General features: G+C 55.0%; 7 protein-coding genes across 7 annotated transcripts; 3 read left to right on the top strand and 4 right to left on the bottom strand.

The window, feature by feature from the left end:
• Nucleotides 1–128: 128 nt before the first annotated feature.
• LTR77_008943 (uncharacterized protein) lies at nucleotides 129–1578 on the bottom strand (the record flags this gene model as incomplete). Its single annotated transcript, XM_064806172.1, has 2 exons — nucleotides 129–818; nucleotides 1102–1578. 2 exons carry the CDS (start codon nucleotides 1576–1578, stop codon nucleotides 129–131), a joined length of 1167 nt encoding a protein of 388 aa, XP_064655498.1.
• A 591-nt stretch (nucleotides 1579–2169) lies between these two features.
• On the bottom strand, nucleotides 2170–4337 carry LTR77_008942 (uncharacterized protein; the record flags this gene model as incomplete). The annotated part of the gene is made up of 2 exons (XM_064806171.1): nucleotides 2170–3885; nucleotides 3987–4337. 2 exons carry the CDS (start codon nucleotides 4335–4337, stop codon nucleotides 2170–2172), a joined length of 2067 nt encoding a protein of 688 aa, XP_064655497.1.
• Nucleotides 4338–5053: 716 nt separating this feature from the next.
• On the top strand, nucleotides 5054–6634 carry LTR77_008941 (uncharacterized protein; the record flags this gene model as incomplete). The annotated part of the gene is made up of 2 exons (XM_064806170.1): nucleotides 5054–5393; nucleotides 5532–6634. 2 exons carry the CDS (start codon nucleotides 5054–5056, stop codon nucleotides 6632–6634), a joined length of 1443 nt encoding a protein of 480 aa, XP_064655496.1.
• Nucleotides 6635–8161: 1527 nt separating this feature from the next.
• Nucleotides 8162–10198, bottom strand: LTR77_008940 (uncharacterized protein; the record flags this gene model as incomplete). The annotated part of the gene is made up of 2 exons (XM_064806169.1): nucleotides 8162–8563; nucleotides 8834–10198. 2 exons carry the CDS (start codon nucleotides 10196–10198, stop codon nucleotides 8162–8164), a joined length of 1767 nt encoding a protein of 588 aa, XP_064655495.1.
• Nucleotides 10199–10715: 517 nt separating this feature from the next.
• Nucleotides 10716–13520, top strand: LTR77_008939 (uncharacterized protein; the record flags this gene model as incomplete). Its single annotated transcript, XM_064806168.1, has 2 exons — nucleotides 10716–10761; nucleotides 11311–13520. 2 exons carry the CDS (start codon nucleotides 10716–10718, stop codon nucleotides 13518–13520), a joined length of 2256 nt encoding a protein of 751 aa, XP_064655494.1.
• Nucleotides 13521–14766: 1246 nt separating this feature from the next.
• On the bottom strand, nucleotides 14767–15180 carry LTR77_008938 (uncharacterized protein; the record flags this gene model as incomplete). Its single annotated transcript, XM_064806167.1, has 2 exons — nucleotides 14767–14966; nucleotides 15024–15180. 2 exons carry the CDS (start codon nucleotides 15178–15180, stop codon nucleotides 14767–14769), a joined length of 357 nt encoding a protein of 118 aa, XP_064655493.1.
• A 195-nt stretch (nucleotides 15181–15375) lies between these two features.
• LTR77_008937 (uncharacterized protein) lies at nucleotides 15376–17124 on the top strand (the record flags this gene model as incomplete). Its single annotated transcript, XM_064806166.1, has 1 exon — nucleotides 15376–17124. One exon carries the CDS (start codon nucleotides 15376–15378, stop codon nucleotides 17122–17124), a length of 1749 nt encoding a protein of 582 aa, XP_064655492.1.
• Between the last annotated feature and the right edge of the window lie 20 nt (nucleotides 17125–17144).

Genomic DNA, 17144 nt, shown 5'->3' with positions numbered 1-17144 from the left:
GCCGCAGTGATCGCCACCGCTCGCTCCAGGGCTCGCGTCCTCAACTGCAGCATTCATCGAACCCTCCCTGTCAAACATGCTTTATGAAGGTTCAGTATCGCCATCCTCTTGATTCCTTCCCTCCACCTTCATGTTTCCGCGTCTTGGGTCCACTCATAGAACATGAAGTCCGGGCTGGCGTACTCGAGTTCTTCTCCCTCCTTTGCTTTGGTACGCACATATCGTAGCAGACCGTTGTGATTCGTGACCGTAAATAGAGAGCTCCTCGCATCGGTGATACCGTGGCCCTCCAAGCGGCTGGGGTATGCCTTGAGCGTCTCAGCGTCGTTCGTGACGAGGCCGGTTACAAGAAAGCGACATAGGAGCGCGCGGTTGAGTGGTCCCAGCGCTAGGAGCAATCTCTCCAGGTACATTTTGCCTGGCGAGATCATGAACACCCGCTCACCGTAGTAGATGGAGCTAGCTTCGGCCACAATCCGTTTGCAGGTGTGAAGGAGTGGTGGTGGCTTCCACTGGTCCGGACCGGATTCCAGGACGCTGACCCTGCAAGGGGTTATCTTCCTTTCGCGGTCGGCAAAGTACATGCGGTAGACGCGGTTGCGTAACTCGGCTGGTAACCTTCGCAGCAGTGGTGAGGTCTGGTCTTCGTCGGCGGCGGCGTTGTTCGTCGTGACTGAGGTGACGTTGTGTGACTCCATCTTGGCGGGCAAGTCTGGCAGCAGTGGTGAGTTCTGCTCCATACTGGCGGCGGTGATGTTCGTCGATACTGTGTTGACGGTGTGTGGATCGTTAGGTCGTCGACGCTGCAGGAGTGTGTCCTGCTCCATGTTGTCTTGTGGTGAAGTTGTGCTTTCGCTTGAGAAGTTTCACATCTTTCGAAGTGTCAGAAAGGTGGAACAAGGTGGCCTTTTGTAGGGGACGGTTCATATGATTATGAGAAAGTCACTCGTTTGGTGTGAGGTCCTTCCGGATCTGGTTTGTCAGGTACGTGGGTCAGCACAAGGCGGCCACAGCTACGATATGGAGTGTCACAGTGAGAGGCTAAGAAATCTTGATGATGCATACCTATATGATATCGAAGACGAAGTTGCCATAACGCACCACGTCTTGCCCGTCTTCGATGCATTCTCTCCGGAACTGGGGCGGTACAACATCTCGTGGTCGGCTTACATGCTCCTTAATGTTGGTCTGATCGTCGAGACTGGTTGCTTTGAGACCCCCTTGGACCGCAGCGGCAACACCACTCAGCTGATGCAGAGCCTCCCGTACTATCTGAGGCACCTTGCTTTTCGGATCCCGGTTGGGCATCTGCCTGGACAACGCGGCATACTTATTGTAGCGCTGTTGCAAAGTGTCGGGAGTGATCCCTCGTTTTTTAGCGATCGCTGCTATAAGGGGGTGTGTGTCAGGCCCAAGGAACAGATTCTTAATCTCAGCTGGACTCTGAACATCCCAGACCGAACATCTCGAGCTATTTGTCGTGTAGCTCTTGCTGTGGGCTTGGCCATGCTTTTCTGCCCGTGGATAGGGGGTGTGCGGCTTTGCGGTCTTCCTCAGATGCCTCGCCGTCGGTGTCATCGTTGTCGTTGCCAGTCGTATAGTCCTCAACTGATGCGTCGTACAGCTCTGGAACGACACCATAGAGTGTACAATGATGGCTTAGCCGCGCCGTGCCGATACGACAAAAAATACCGTTCTCTCCAGTCCACTCGAGCAAGAGAGCATTCGTGGTGCCGGCCGGCAGTCGCCTGTTCCATCGAAAGAAGAGCACCGGGACTACGAATGTTTGACGCACTGACTTCTCGACAACCGAGCCCGTCCAGAACTGCACCAGCTTGTCTTTCCTCTCCAGACCCTCCGGCCAGTGTTCGAGATTTAGATCTATTGGCAGTAGCCGGCCCTGCATCCGAAGGTAACCACTTTGAGAGGACCGAAGAGCATGCTGTCAGATTCTGTGACGCCCTCGAGCTGAACATCGATAATCTTGACCAGATCCATCGCACCCTTGGTCTCGAGCAGTTGATCAAGCTTCATGCTTCTGGGAGACAGCTTTCCACCACGATGCGCCCATGACCAAGAAGGCGCCACGTAGGTCTCTTCGGGCTGTGAAGTATCTAACGCAGTACGCTGTCGCGGATAGATGCGGTCCCAGAGCAGCTGACGTGGGAGCTAATGTTCCCACAGCCCGGCGACGTACCGCATACCGGATCGTTTATGAAGCAGACGTGCTATGGCGGAGATGGCAACAAGTCGGTCTGTGGGAAAGCTCAGATCGCAACCACTATCCATACGAGCGATCTCTGACCAGAACGTGATCAGCGGGTGCGTAGGCGTCCACAAGTCCAGGCCGTAGCATGTCGATTTTGCCTTTTCTTTGGCCGAGGGTTCGTCGTGAAGATCGGACTTGACCAATGCAACCTTGTCATTGTCGAGCAGCGCTTTGATGGACGACCAGACATAATTGACCCCAAGATCTCTGGGCTCCAGTGGTTCAATCACCTTGTCGGAGAAGATGTCCCACGATTTGAAACCCGCTTTGATCGGGTGGAGCGTCGAGTGGGCAGATTCAATGCTATCTTCTGGCTTTGCTTCCATGTCTCGAGAGCATGAGCACTCCCACAGCAGCTGACGCTTCGCGAAATCAACCACTCGAGGCGCGAGGAAGCGCTCTTGGACCACCCAGCCACGGCACATCAGCTTGGCATGGGAAATCTCGCTGGACCAGTCAACGTATGGGTCGTCACCCACATCATAAAGATAACGGGTGCCTGAAGATCTGGCAGAGCGCAATCGTTCAAGACTGATGAAGCTCTTCCTCCACTCTCCATCCAGTGCGCGCAACTCTGCAAGCAGCATACTGTTCTGCATACCCACATTCCTGGCACTGTACTGGAAGTTGGAGCCCGACCAGTCGAATTGGCCGTTAGTGTTTCCGAGAAACGAATTGAGATCTTGTTGTGACTCTGCTGTATCTGAGTGGAATAGGATTCTTAACGTGGCAGGCATCGTCAATTCCAAGCTCTCCCACTCCGCAGATGGTACAAAAAGTGACCTGATGTCAATCTTGGAAGCGTTCCATTGGCCATGTGTATCCCGCAGTTCCGTTCGTAATTCATACTCGTGAAGCTCTACGTTCCGCGCGCTGAAGGAAAAGTTGACACCACCTCGACGAAAGCTACCATTGCTGTTCCCGAGGAGTGAATCCAGGTTGGCCTGGAGAGGCGGGCGAATACAAGTGGAGATGAAGATGCGGTTATTGTCGATCTTGAGGAAAGGGTCCTCCCATGGGGGCATACCAGATATTCCGGATTTTTCCTTCGAGCGGACGGGTACACGCAGAGGCTGTATCAAGACAGGGTTCCTAGCTGTGAACAGGCCACCGTGAGGGTTACTAGCCTTAGTAGCGGCAATATTTAGCCACGACCGCTGGTATATGTCTGCCATCACGGCTGCTTGGTCGAGCCAGTCCTCTCGGGAGTCTTGTATGATGCACAGCGAGTCAATCCAGACGTATTGGACGTCAAGCCTGCGAGTAAGCTGAACGGCGTCCCTGAAAGTCTGTGGAAGGTCCGAAAACGCTATCCGCTTGAAGTAGGCGGCGTACTGTTCTTTGGTCAGTGATGGGATGGTGTCTTGAGATTGGCCCCAGCAATGGCTGAGCGTAGTGTAACGGATGTCGGCTGGAAGGTCGACTCCAGAGCAGAGTCTGATGTCTGTTCCAACATCTAAAATCCGTGCAAAGCGACGGCCCGATATCGTCTCGTGATTCTTGCGGCAGGCATCGTGGGTTGTCTCGCAGTTCTTGACCCAGGATCGGATGACATCTATGGACGAGGAGTCCACATCGTTGTTGGCTGATGGAGCTGGTAACTCTGACAATAATTTCTGCGCTTAGCACAATCAGTGTCTCAAATACCGTTCAAGCGAATGCTCTAGATATGAGTACACTTAGCCAGGAACAGATGCTGCCGGCATGTCTCCTTTACTTCTTGATCCCCTTTCCATGCCTTGAAGACGGCCATACATCCTATCACTCTCTGGCTCTCGTGCTCATGGCTCAAGCGAACGCCAACAGATGCTCGGTCTGCCTCGACACCATCGCACCATTCCAAGGCGGGCGTGATGATCTTGCTTTTGCCATCGTTGACGAGGGCGTCGACAAAACGGTGGCATAGCCCGCAGCCACTCGCCAAAGACGTCCGCAAAGAGTGGAAGTCCTCATGAAGCGGCTGCAGGTCTTTGTACAGGTTGTTGGGAAGATAGCTCCTAACATACGTGGAGGCTAGATCCGAGTACTTGGGCTCATCCAACACCGCCACGCATGGTTGGCATAGCATGATGTCGTTCAGCTAACAAGTCGGCTGCCAGCTGCGCACCAGAAGAAGCGGCACTCAGGAGACGCCTTCTTCTCCGCGACACAATTGCCTATTCTCGAGCTTGCGTAGCAGGCTCTTCCATTGGGCCAGGATGACCATGCAGTCTTCTTGACTCTTCTCCTCAGAACGATCTCCCGTCTAAGGACTGCTGAGCAACACCTCGACGTAGTTCGGGACGCAATGACAGATTCTTCCTCCTCCCGCGAAGATATCTAGCCTTCGCTGTTTGATGATGGAGGAGGAAGATGCAAATATGAGGGCTCACACATTCCCGTCCTTCGTCGTTCCTCCCGCACGCAGCGGCATGTGGTCAAGGCTGAGGTGAATGCAGCCCGCTGCTCACCGCACTTGATCTCGACATTCCTCTATCCAACGACCTCCTTTGCATTAAAGTTGAAATCAAACCCGTCGCCACTGCTGTGTCTTTGCCGCTCTCGTTCGAATTTCCGTCGCCGTCACATGTCCAAACGGTGTGCTGAAGATATTCTACTGGCCTCCGCGAAAGAAGCTATTGCGCCGCCAACACGGGTTTACTCCAGTAGCACATCCACCGACCACAGTTCCGCGTTCTCCCCCGACACGGGAGACAGGCTTTTCGTTGATTTCGACTAGCTGTCAGGAATTGCGCGGTTTTTGTCTATGTATCAAAGACCAATCATCTGGCATTCTCCCGCAAGATGGACATCGGCGTCGAGACCCCGAGTCTGTCGCCTGAGCTGATCTCACTCATATGCTCATTCATCGATACGAGGAAAACGCTGTACAACATCTCGGTCTGCTCAAATACCTTCTACGATGCCGCTGTGCCATATCTGTACTCCACGATCGATCTTAGGGCAAGCGATGCAAAACCAGTTGGTCGACACACGGACTGGTTTGGCCTCAGAAATCTGATATCTCTATTCTTGTCCAAGCCGAAGTTAGCCCTCTACGTCCGCGGTATCAGCATTAGAGGTATCAGCGACTTATCCGACGGCTCCCGGTTATCCATGGCCGAGCCTCCCATGGCAGTCCCACGTACGGTTCAGAGACTCATTAGTAGCATCTCCCCGGACGAGCAGGTATCCAAACATTGGGGGAATGCATACAGCGAAAACAACGAAAATGCATTGTTCGCGGTTCTTCTATGTCTGTTACCAAGACTTATATCAATAGACCACGACGTGCCTTCCAACCTCGATCCTTCGTGGGTACCCTACGTCTTATCGGCTAATGTGGAATACCACGAGCTCGTAAGGCAGTGCAACATCAACATGAAATCAGCTTTGCACATGCTTGAGACTACTACGCCTTCTCGCATACACGCTGAGCTGCGTGACATCTCCTGCATCTGCTTACCGGACTCTCATCACAGTCCAAAGCATTTCTTCGAGCACTCTTCGGTGAAGCGACTTTTTTTGAACAATATTCGATCAGATCTCAGTCAACGCTATTGGCGCACCACGAGGACGATGCTCCGAGATCTGGAGTCATCCAGCTCGAATGTTGAGCAGATCCAGCTCTTCGACTGTTGTTTCGACGATGCCGATGTGACTGATATCCTTCGAGTCCCTAGGGCTCTGACTAGTTTCACATACGAGATCGGCAAGAATGACAGCCTAAGAGAGGCAGTCTCCGATGCTTCCCGTCAAACCCTTCTCCATGGTCTTGAGCGCCATGTCACGACCCTTCGAAGCCTATGCGTGGACAGCCAACATGGGTGTGATGAGGTCGAAGAGGTAGTGGCAAGAGTAACGCCATTTTGGGGTTTACGACGATTCGAGAAGCTTGCCCATTTACGGATGGCAGCAATATTTATGATGGGTCGTCATCGAGCCGACATGGACATCCTCGCGAATCTATTACCAAGCAGTATAGAGACACTGGAGATCACGAAATGCAGCGAGTATTTCGGCAACTCTCCTGATCAAATCTTCTGGCCCATCCAGGAGCTCTTGCGTATGAAGGCATCGTTTCCGCGGCTCTCGAGCATCGCTGTCGGAGTGTCCCTAGACTTTTTATTGGAAACGGTCGAGATGGAGGAGGAAGGCAAGTGGTATTCATCGATGTTTCGACGGGCCAAAGAAGTCGGTGTCACAATCACTCTGCTCGTTGAAAGGGAGGGTTCCCAGTCCTTTGAGTTCAAAGAGGCCATCAACAGGGACATTGCATGGGCTGAAATTCGCGACGGAGGCATTCCGATGGATTGGACAGACTCATATCAGAGAGTGAATCGGAGAGTGACTATGGAGTGTATGGCCCCGAGCGGCTCTGATTAAGCTACCTCCACTGTATCTCGCTGGACCGCTCTTTCGCATCGGCCTGCAGCATCCAGCTCGCCTGGCTTACGGTCTTGAAAGAGTTGAACGTGAGGTTGATCTACAGGTTCATGGATGCCTAGTGGAGGACCAACCTTTTGTCCTTGGTGCCGACTCGTGAGGACGCAGAGTAAGGTAGAGGGCTTTTCGATGAGCCATGTCTGCCTCCAGCCGCTCTAGGCTGCAGAAGTATTGTAATTCCTGCGGCTGAAGTGCTTCAAAAGGCTTCTGCCGATGAGGTGGTTGAGAGTCCTCTCTGCCGCCGAACAGCTGTTGTTTGTACTCCTACGGTTATGCCACGGGATCGGGCACAAACAGACCTACCTGCAGGGCCAGCTACTCCAGCCCTCTCACCTGAGCTTCTGTCCCTCGTTTTCTCCTTCATCTCCGACCAGACGACTTTATCCATGGTTACTAGGTACTCTAAACAATCCCACGACGAAGCGTCGCCTTACCTGTACCGGAAGCTGGACATCCGACCACGCAATCCAAATACTTAGGCCAGCGAAGGCGATCGATTCCGTCTCAAACACTTCACCGATGTCTTCTTGAAGAGGCCACGACTCGCCGCTCTGGTGCGGCATTTGACCATTCGGCTTGCCCTTGCGGATGCCTCCGAGTCCAATCCCAAGCAGGGATCCTCCAGTCACCGGGTCACTGTGCCGACCGCGGTTCAGCAACTGATCGCTGGCGCAGCTGGCAGTCCCACCCAACAAACGGAATGGATCGAAGCCTACGGCATCGGGAACGAGGATGCTATGCTCGCAGTCTTGCTGTGCACTCTGCCCAGGCTGGGGACGCTAGACGTTACGATAGCTCTTGACGCTCCTTGGACACAATACGTTCTCTCCCTTTCGAAGCCTTATCACGAGCTGCTGCATCTTCCACTGGCAGAGGCCGAATCATCCTTACGATCACAAGACCGCTCCCTTGCCGCCCGCCACATTCATGTAGAGCTCCACGATATCTGCTGGTTCTGCACCAATCTAAGCGGCAGCGCTCTCTCCCAATCATTCTTCGCTCTTCCGTCCCTCAAGCGATTATACCTCTATCACATTGGAAGCGCAGCACCGCGCACACAAGGCTCCTTTCCCCTCGACACTGAGACGCTCGCCCTCAGCACCCTCCTCCCATCCACTTCCAGCACGAGCTGCGAGAAAGTTCCATCTGTATCGCAGACCTCCACCATCTCCTCCGCCTCCCTCGGCCCCTGACGAGCTTCATCTTCGAAATGGGCCAGCAGGTCCCAACTTTCATCCACGCCCGCGAGCACCGACTCGAGTACCTCCAATGCCTGCAGGAAGCTCTACTGCCACACGCGCCGACGCTGAAAACGCTCTGTCTGGACTTTAACCGGGACATCTGGATGATGGAACAATATCCCAACCCTTCGATCGGAAGTCTGCGGCATTTCTCTCAGCTGACCGAACTCCGATTGGCGAATCTCTTCGTCTTCAGTAGACTCGACGATGGAACGGCGGGTTCGCATTAGAGCTCCACACCAATGTTGCCGGAGACGACGCTAACGGATCTCCTCCCACCCAGCATCAGGGCGCTGCAGTTGACGAAATGCGAACACCATCTCCAACGGACTTGCGCGGCTGTGCGGCATCTCTTGGACTGCCCTACGGCATTCCCAGCGCTCGAGAGGGTTGATTTAACGACCAACCACACGTCAAGAGACTCAGCCTCCTGGCTGCGAGCCGCGTCCAGTGGTGCGAAGCCCTCCTCCTCCACTCCCAGAGCTCTGATGTGAAAGTCTCTATCCACGGAGAGTGGAGAGGCTTTGAGCACGAGGAGAGGGGCTGGGGCTTCAGAGGAGACGTGCATTGGGCGCCTCAGATCGATGACGTGGGGCTTAATCGGCCGTGGTTGAGGCAGGCGGTTAGGCTGGAGGACTGTGGGAGTATGGGTGAGTTTAGGGAGAGGGTGTGTGGGAGGGAGGGGTGTGGATATTGCGTCGATTGATCGACCAAGCTCGCTGCAAAGGGGGTATATAACTCTGTAAAATCACTGTGCCAATCCACCACACCACACTGTAGAAGCAACTCCACTTTCCCCCTCTCCGCTCCCACCTCCACACTTTCCTCACCACTCCTCCCATCTCCCTCAAAGATCCGGATCCTCAACCCCCTCCGCCCTCTCCCCGGCCTCTCTTACCCCCAGCCCCGTCTCCTCCGCCACCCGCACCTGCACGTTCCGCATATGACACACCACAATCGCCAAAGCCAGCGCATTCCAGACATCGTACGCTTTATCCGCCATTTGGAAGAAAGCAATGGATTTCACGTCTGGTTCGGCGTCAGCGGGGTTGTAGGCCACCAGCGCGACTAGGGTGCCGGAGGCGATGATGGCGTAGAGGGTTGGGAGGGGGTGGGAGAGGATTTGAGATTTGGTGGAGATGGAAGAGGGTGAGGACTCGATCGATGGTTTGATCGCGAAGGCGGCGCGGTAGCGGGCAGCGAGCGCGGCGAGTTTGGCGCGGGCGCGTTCTTGGAGTTCGGCTGCTGGGGTTGAGGAGGGGCGGCATTGGAGGGTGAGGAGGGGGATGGCGGTTTGGGGGTCCAGACCTGAGTCGGTGGTGGCCCATTTCATGTACTCTTTCATCATTTTCTTGGTCTGGAGTTCAGGCGTGATGTTGGTGTTGGGTAAGATGAGGCGATCCCTGACTCTACCGCCCAGCTCGAAGAGACACTCGAGCGCTTTGCTGCCACGGGAGAACTTGGTGCGTTGGGGGCAGAGGATGGCGTCGTCGTCGGCGGCGAACAGGGCGTCGGGCATCCAGGGCCATTCGAATTTGTAGTAGTTGGGTAGGAGAGGCTCGTAGCCGCGCATGGCGATTTTCTGGACGAGAGCGATATGGTCGTCGTCCCAGCCTTGGTCACGGAGTTCTTGCTCGGAGATGCCGCGGTCGAAGGCTTCTTGCGCGGGGGAGATGATCTTTTTGCGGTGGGGTGAGGTGTAGTCGTGTTCGGAGACGAGGAGGGAGGTGTCGCCTTGCACGTCTTCGTCGTAGTAGGATTCGTGGTCCGCGGGTGTGGAGGAGCGGTCGAGGTGGATGTTGGATTCTGCTTCGACCTCGTCGTCGTCGTGTTCTACATCATCCTCACTCGCAGCCTCCAGCTCCACGTCCTCGGAGTCTGCTTCGTCCGCGCTGTACTCTTCTTGCCCGAGCTGTATGCGCATAGCGCTCTCATCCTCGTCATAATCGTCCTCCGAGTCTTTTTGCTCCACCTTCAAGGCCTTTCTTTGATGACCACTCGCCGCGCTGGGTGTCATGGGCGTCTTCCTCTTCCTGCCCGCCTTGCTGCTCCCACTGAGCGTAGACTGCGCGCGCCAACAGTCCACCCGCTCGATCGGGCTCATAGACTTGGTCTGCCTCACTGCATCCTTGGTCGTAGATTTGGGCCGCCCAGGTGGTCGTCCTCGCTTTCTGGCTGGCGGCGCGGTCTGTGGTGTCGCGTTGCGTGTCGCATCGGCTTTACGTGGTGATATGTAGGACCAGAAGCGCGAGAGGAGCGCCATGGCCAGTAATATGGTGAAGTATATTCGGATTCATGGAAGAGGTGTTGGAACAAGAACGGGGTCGTGAACAATGAAGTGAATAAGATACATGTGCTCATTGTTCTGGAGAATGCAAGGCCCGCATCGGGTTAGATCGTGCAGCTGTTCTCCGGGAGCATAACGTGAGCCAGACGGATGGATCAGTCGCAGTACTGAGGTGTGAACTGCTTGTCCCACGGAGATGGCTACCTGATTCAGGTCGTCCTTACCCCCTTCTCCGCCCCAGTGATATGGTGCTATACAGCTGTCCATGAGTATGAGAAGATTGTTCGTGACTGGGAGAAGAAGGCTGAAGCTGGCCGCATTGGGCTGGAGCATTACGTGCATTAGGGTGGCGGGAACAGCCGCCGCCGGATTTTTCGTCATCAGGCGCGTCGTCCTCGGCCTCACGACAACAAACCCATTCTCCACCACGCGGCCCCTCCACCCCCCACCACAGCGACAGCAGACAGCAGCAGCAGCGACAGCAACCGCGGAGATGGAGGATGTGATGGACATCGATGGTCCGTCCTACGATAACTACAGTGAGTCCTACTTTCTTCCTTACATTCCTTCCATTCGCCTGCATGCATGACCCACTCTCCGGCATCGCAGCTGCATGCTCGTACCCCCCTCCCCCCCTTCGCACCCCTGTCTCTGTCTTGGAGAAGGCGTTCGGCTACCTACTCCACCCTCTCATCCCGTCCCCCTTCTCGCGCAGCAAAACAAACCTCAGTGGCACGACGCGCTCCATGAGAGCTCATTGCGGTCTCGGAGAACGCGTCAAATCCATCACCTCCATCATCACAATGGCCCGCTGAGCACCATGAGACGCTCTTGCCGTCTCAGAGAGCGCCTTCCTCAGCATCTCCAGCATCAAGACACACGTCAATGCACTCAGACACCGAATACGCCCAGGTCGCTGTTTCGGAGAAGACGCACAGCCCTTCACGGTTCTTCACTTCACATAATCCACTGAGCCACCTCGCACACCTACTTCTACACACTTGTCATTCTTCTTTCACATCGCACCTGCCTTCAGCACAAACAACTCACTACTGCCTCTTCCGGAACATCTACTAACATGCCTCCAGCCCCGTCGTGGTACATACCGAACGCCGACAACGACATCAGGGCCAACATTGGCCTGTATAGCAACAATAACAACACCACCACGACCACCTTCGCCCCCTCCCAGAGCGCGACCAAACGCAGCTACAGCGAGTACTCGGCAGACCGTGACAACATCACCACACGCCTCAACCCAGCGTTCTCCCGCAACAGCGTCTTCTCACCACTTCTCATCTTCTCACAAACACCACCGAAGCGCACCCCGCCGAAGGGAGGCCGACCACAACCAAGGTCTATCCTGAAGAAGCGTGTCCCATTCCACACACAAGCCATCCCAGCCATCGAGCCACAAGAGGAGGCACGCGACCCATCGGCGCGTACTGTAAGCGGCATGATCACCACAATCTATACCACTGCCACGAGCTACTTCTCTGCACTGTGGGGTTACATCACCAACACCATCACCGGCGGTCAAGAGCAGCAGAACGAAGATATACGGGCCATCGAGTCGAACTCGTCCGGCACCAAGAGGCGCGCCGTCTCGTCACCGTCGGCCGCCATCTCATCCCCACCAACCCTCACCACAGCACAGCAGCAAGTCACTTCACCATCGGGTATGCCAGGAAGCTTCCCGCAGACACAGACAGCTCAGCTGGAGACACCACCTTCCTCGCGCCCTAGCTCCTCCGGCTCTGACCAGGAGAAGAAGCACGACAGCCCGACGGAAGACGACAGCTCAAAGACATCACATCCGCCACAAGAGCAGGACGATGCACCATCTAACCCTCCTACCCACCACAGCGCGACAGATAGCTACGGCGCTGCGCAGGTCATGCCACAGACCAAGCAGAGTGCGACAGATGGCCACGGCGCTACTCCGGTCATGTCACAGACCCAGCAAAGCGCGACAGATGGCCACGGCGCTACTCACAACTACCCTCGCATCCGAAACAAGTACGCATGCATCACACCATCATCACCATTGGACTCGGCACAGCCATCAGAGCCAGTCGACTTTGTGTTGGGTCAAATGCAGAAGAAGAAGTCTCGCAAATCGAGACTACCGCCAGAGGCACGAAAATGGAAACCACGACCATATTTCAGCACACAGAAAGCGGAAAGCTCCAGCACACCAGCGGAGAACAACCAGAACGGCGATCCACCACGATCGATCACCGAAGCAGCCGTCAGGAATAAGCTAAAAGATCTCATCGTCGATGAGCGCGTTAAGAAGGTGCAAGTCGCCATCGACAGCCCAGCGAGGCGCGAACTCAGCAGCAGCTGGAACGATCGCAAGAAGTTGAAGGAGACGCAGAGGCGCGAAAAGGAGGCAGAAGAAGCAGCTCAACAATGGGCGCGAGACGAGGAGGAAGCCAGACAGGTGGCTGAAGCAGAAGATCTTGCAAGGCAAATTGAGGATGCAGAAAAGGGATATGAATCTGAAGAGGCGGAGCCCATCATCCCCACACTATCAAAGGCTTGGCAGGCCAGAGTGGACGAAGAGATGTCCACCAAAGATCACCGCAAGAGAATCGCCACGGACGCCAGTGGTACTGACCTCACCCGCCACGACTTTGGAACTCTCATCCCGCAGGCGGGATCGAGGGACAACCCCTCAGGCTGGCTCAACGACGAAATCGTCAACGCTTGGTTCGGGAGAATCGTCGCAGCAAAACGAGACCCGAACAGCAAGGTCAAAGTGACCAGGCGAGGTGCACCATCATCTCACCAAGCACACTCAAGCATGTGGTACAACACGTACAAGAACAGCGGCATCTCCGGCATGAAGGGATGGTCGAGAAACTGGTATCAGACCTCAGACCAATTCTTCGCGACCGAGAAGGTGTACTTCCCCATCAACACCGGCGCACACTGGACGCTGCTGGTCGTCTCCCCAAGAACTCGCTCGATCGAGTATCTGGACAGTCTGGGCGGGAACGGCGGCCATTTCGTCCGAATCGCGCGTGAATGGATCCAAATGGAGTTGGCGAAATTCAAACTCGACTATGTCGAAGACGAGTGGCGATACGCCCTCGAGTTCAAGAGTGGTCTACAGTGCAACAGCAACGACTGCGGCGCCTTTACCTGTCTCAACGGGATGGCGAGTGCGCAAGGGCGTAAGGGTTATGAGGCGCTGGGAGACTGTGAGAAGGAATTGGGGATGGGGGATGGACGGCGCTTCATGGCGGCCGTTCTCATGAATGGGGGTTTTCAGGGGGAGTTTTTGCTGTGAGATGGAATCTTTTTGGGGTGTTTGGGTTTGGGAGAAGGCGTTTTTTGATTGGGCTTTTGGGCATGGACATGGACATGGGAATGGGCAAAATAGACCTGACGCGGCGATCGCAGGCTACGATTGATGGAGATGATGTTCCCCGAGAGACGAAATGATACCCCAGATGAGAAGGCAATTCGTTTGAGCGTTTGTATTGAGCGTATAGCGGAGACCAGAGCTGGTTCTCCTTTATTGAAATTGAATTGAAAGTGTTTTCGTCATACTTTTCATTACATTCCAGGTTGTTTTGATCGCGGAGAAGGGGCGGATGGGATGGTACATCTTGCGGCCGACTTCTCCTACATCTCGATGCTTCTGCTCCTCACATCTGGACTGCTGTGGACGTGTAGGCTCCTATCTCAATCTCAGAGAAGTTACCACAAAGCATGCAATTAGCCTCGTCTCTCACAGTCCGATGTTCTCCGCCCGCTCATATCGCCCCGCCGGCGGCTTTGGATGTGGTGTTTCGAGCATAGAGAAGACTGCCAGGGAAGCAGATGAGATGGACGGCTTCTCTTTGGTCGATGCGGTGCTGCTGCTCTGATCGCAGCACCCCGGGCTATGGATGCGGAGTCGGAATCTGGGAGAAGGCGTCGACGGTTAGGGGTGGGAAGGGTTGTTTCTCCCGGGGTTATGATTCTCCTCGCCGCTGCGTTCGGTACCTGTTGTCGAGGGGGTCAGCACAGGAGACGGAAACATCCATGCTGAAGGCTTGCTCGCTTCTTGGGAGGCTCGGTCGGCCATACTGGCGGGATGGACGAGCGTGAACGGGATCTTTGACGTATGCTGGAGCGTTTTGAATGAATAGGGCTGCTGTATTCGATGTGCGATGAATAGCGAGGTAAGAGATGTCGTCTGCTTCTTTAAGAGGTCCTGTCTTGATCGCAGAGAAGACGCCGGACGTCGGATGGGATCCCTCGCCTCCCCATGATCGAGAGGGTTCTGGTGCTCATAAATTACCTCTCGCGAGCCCAGAATGTCTGGCATTGGCTCAGGAGAAGAATTCCGCACCCTGGGCGAGCGCACCCCTTCTCTGAGACCGAAACCGCTTTCCTGCTCACCACAGAAGTCCCATGGCCGCTTGGATTTTATGACGATTCTGGGAACGAGATTACAAAGAGGTTGCCCCTGACTCGTGTGGGTTTGAAGACAAGCTGGTAAGTAGAAAAGGCCGTTGAACACAGCAGAGACATCGTCTTTCGGTTCTTTAGTTCAGCACAGACGCAAGCATCGCGGTACCAGCTACTAGAATCTCGTAGATCGCAACGCCATTCTGGTCCCGGTCCCATTGCGTCAAGACGGTGGCTGCAAATGTATATCGCATCAATGCTGTCAGAGCGTAGAAGTGACGATCGTTTGAGTACGCCCCAAGTGCGCCGTAAGCGCCTACGCCGATCGAGCCTAGACCTGGAAAAAAGAATTAGTACAGACTAATTGTTGTCCATGGGTCGGTAATCGGTATACCGATGCTCTGTAAAGCCTGCTCACTGGAGCCTACGAAGGCTGGACCCGCCTGCTTAGCCCACGCTCGCGGGGAGAAGACGACATAGAAGCCTTGCGCGATGTTGAGGAAACCGTGTATGACCAGAATGATGCGTAGGATTTGCTTGAAGGGTGACATCGCATAGGACTACATGTGTCTGGGACATATGGGAGAAGTTGCTCTAGCTGAGTTCGTTGTCAGCTGAAGTCCATTCCCTCCAGCTCCGCCCAAATAGGCAGGAGCATGCACGGTCCGAGCCGCTGTTGCAGCTTTAGTTCAACGACATTCGCGAAAAGCGCTTCCCTTGCATCGACACCATTTCTCCCACGAACCATGACCAGCGTTGACGAACTCTTCAAGAAGCCCAATCTCCCGTCCGGCTCGACGAAACGCAAGTTCGAAGCGCCAGACGCGCAAGCAGCATACAAAGCCACGAAACTATCAGCGAATGGCTCTCCGAACGGCACCGCGCAGGCCAACAGCGCGACGGTAGAAGATGACGAGGACGACGATGTCGAGGCTGGACCAGAACCACCTCCAGATGACGAAGGCGACGACGAAGAAGGACGATTCTTCGGCGGAGGCGTGACGAAGGATGCTGCACAAGCGCTCGACTACCTGGACGAGCAGGATGAAGATGGCTACAAGGAGGAAAAGATCGACTCGGGGTGGTTGAGAAGGCTGGCCGTGAGTTTCGAGAAGAAGGCGAACAAGAACTCGGAGTTGAGGGCGCGGTATGAGAGTGAGCCGCAGAAGTTCATGGCCAGTGAGGCGGACCTTGACGCCGAGGTGAAGAGCTGGAGTTTGTTGAGTGAGCATCCGGAGCTTTACATGGAGTTTGCTGAGAGTGAGAGTCTGGCGCTTCTGGTGGGGCTGCTGGCTCATGAAAACACGGATATTGCAATTGGTGCGATCGAGATCATCTCGGAACTCCTGGACGAAGATGTTCAAGCTGAGCAGGATCAGTGGGATGCTCTTGTCGCGGCGCTGCTGGATGCGGATCTACTCGAGCTCCTTCTGAGCAATCTGGCGCGATTGGATGAGGCGAATGAGAGCGATCGAAGCGGAGTGTATCACAGCCTGGCGGTTCTGGAGAACTTGGCAAGCCAGCAGTCAATCGCGGAGAAAGTTGGTCAGGAAAAGGTTCTAATGTGGCTATGCAATCGCATCAAAGAGCCTGAAAAGCCAGTCGGACAGAACAAGCAGTATGCGGCGGAGGTGTTGCAGGTGCTGCTGCAGTCTTCGCCTCTACTGCGCAAACGCCTGGCTGTGGATATCGACGGGGTTGATCTATTCTTGCGCCTACTCTCAGCCTACCGGAAACGAGATCCGCCCAAAGACAGTCCAGAAGAGGAATACGCGGAGAACCTTTTCGACGCTTTGGCGTGTGTCGTGGACGAGGCAGAAGGTAAGCAGAAGTTCGTTGAGGCGGAGGGTCTCGAGCTATGCCTCATCATGCTTAAGGAAAGCGCTTTCAGCAAAGTCCGCGCTCTCCGGCTTCTGGATCATGCTGTTGCAGGCCAAGGGGCAGCATCGGCGGAGGTGTGCGAGAAACTGGTCGAGGCTGCAGGATTGAAGGTTCTGTACAGCATGTTCATGAAAAAGGCCGACAACACTACCGTTGAGCACTTGCTCGGCATCTTTTCTGCGCTTCTGCGGTTGTTACCAGGCGAATCTTCAGCGCGAATACGGACGCTAGCGAAGTTCTTGGAGAAGGATTACGAAAAGCTCACGAAGCTCGTGCAGTTACGGAAGGACTATGCGCGTAAAGTCGCCACGGGGGATGAAGGCATCCAGCTGGAGCAGAGGATGCTGGATGAAGAGGAACGGGAGGAGCGAGCAGACGAGTTCTTCTCGCGGCGGCTTGACGGAGGCTTGTTTTGTCTGCAGACCATTGATGTGGTGCTTGCGTGGCTCATTGCAGAAGACGGCGGGGCGAAGACGCACATCAGCAGCGGACTTGGTGGACTGGAGAACGTTCGGAAGTCTTTGCAGGAGCAGATGGCTCTCTTGGATCCTCAAGCTGGCGATGATGAAGATGCGAGGGATATGTTGAGCACACTCATAGACTTCTTGCAATGATTATTGGCTCGCTCCAAGAG

The sequence above is a fragment of the Saxophila tyrrhenica genome (genome assembly GCF_035928015.1).
Source record: "Saxophila tyrrhenica strain CCFEE 5935 chromosome Unknown scaffold_16, whole genome shotgun sequence".
In the NCBI taxonomy this organism is placed as follows: domain Eukaryota; kingdom Fungi; phylum Ascomycota; class Dothideomycetes; order Mycosphaerellales; family Extremaceae; genus Saxophila; species Saxophila tyrrhenica.
Note: the sequence above shows the minus strand (reverse complement) of the source record. Positions and strands in the feature narration are given on the sequence as shown.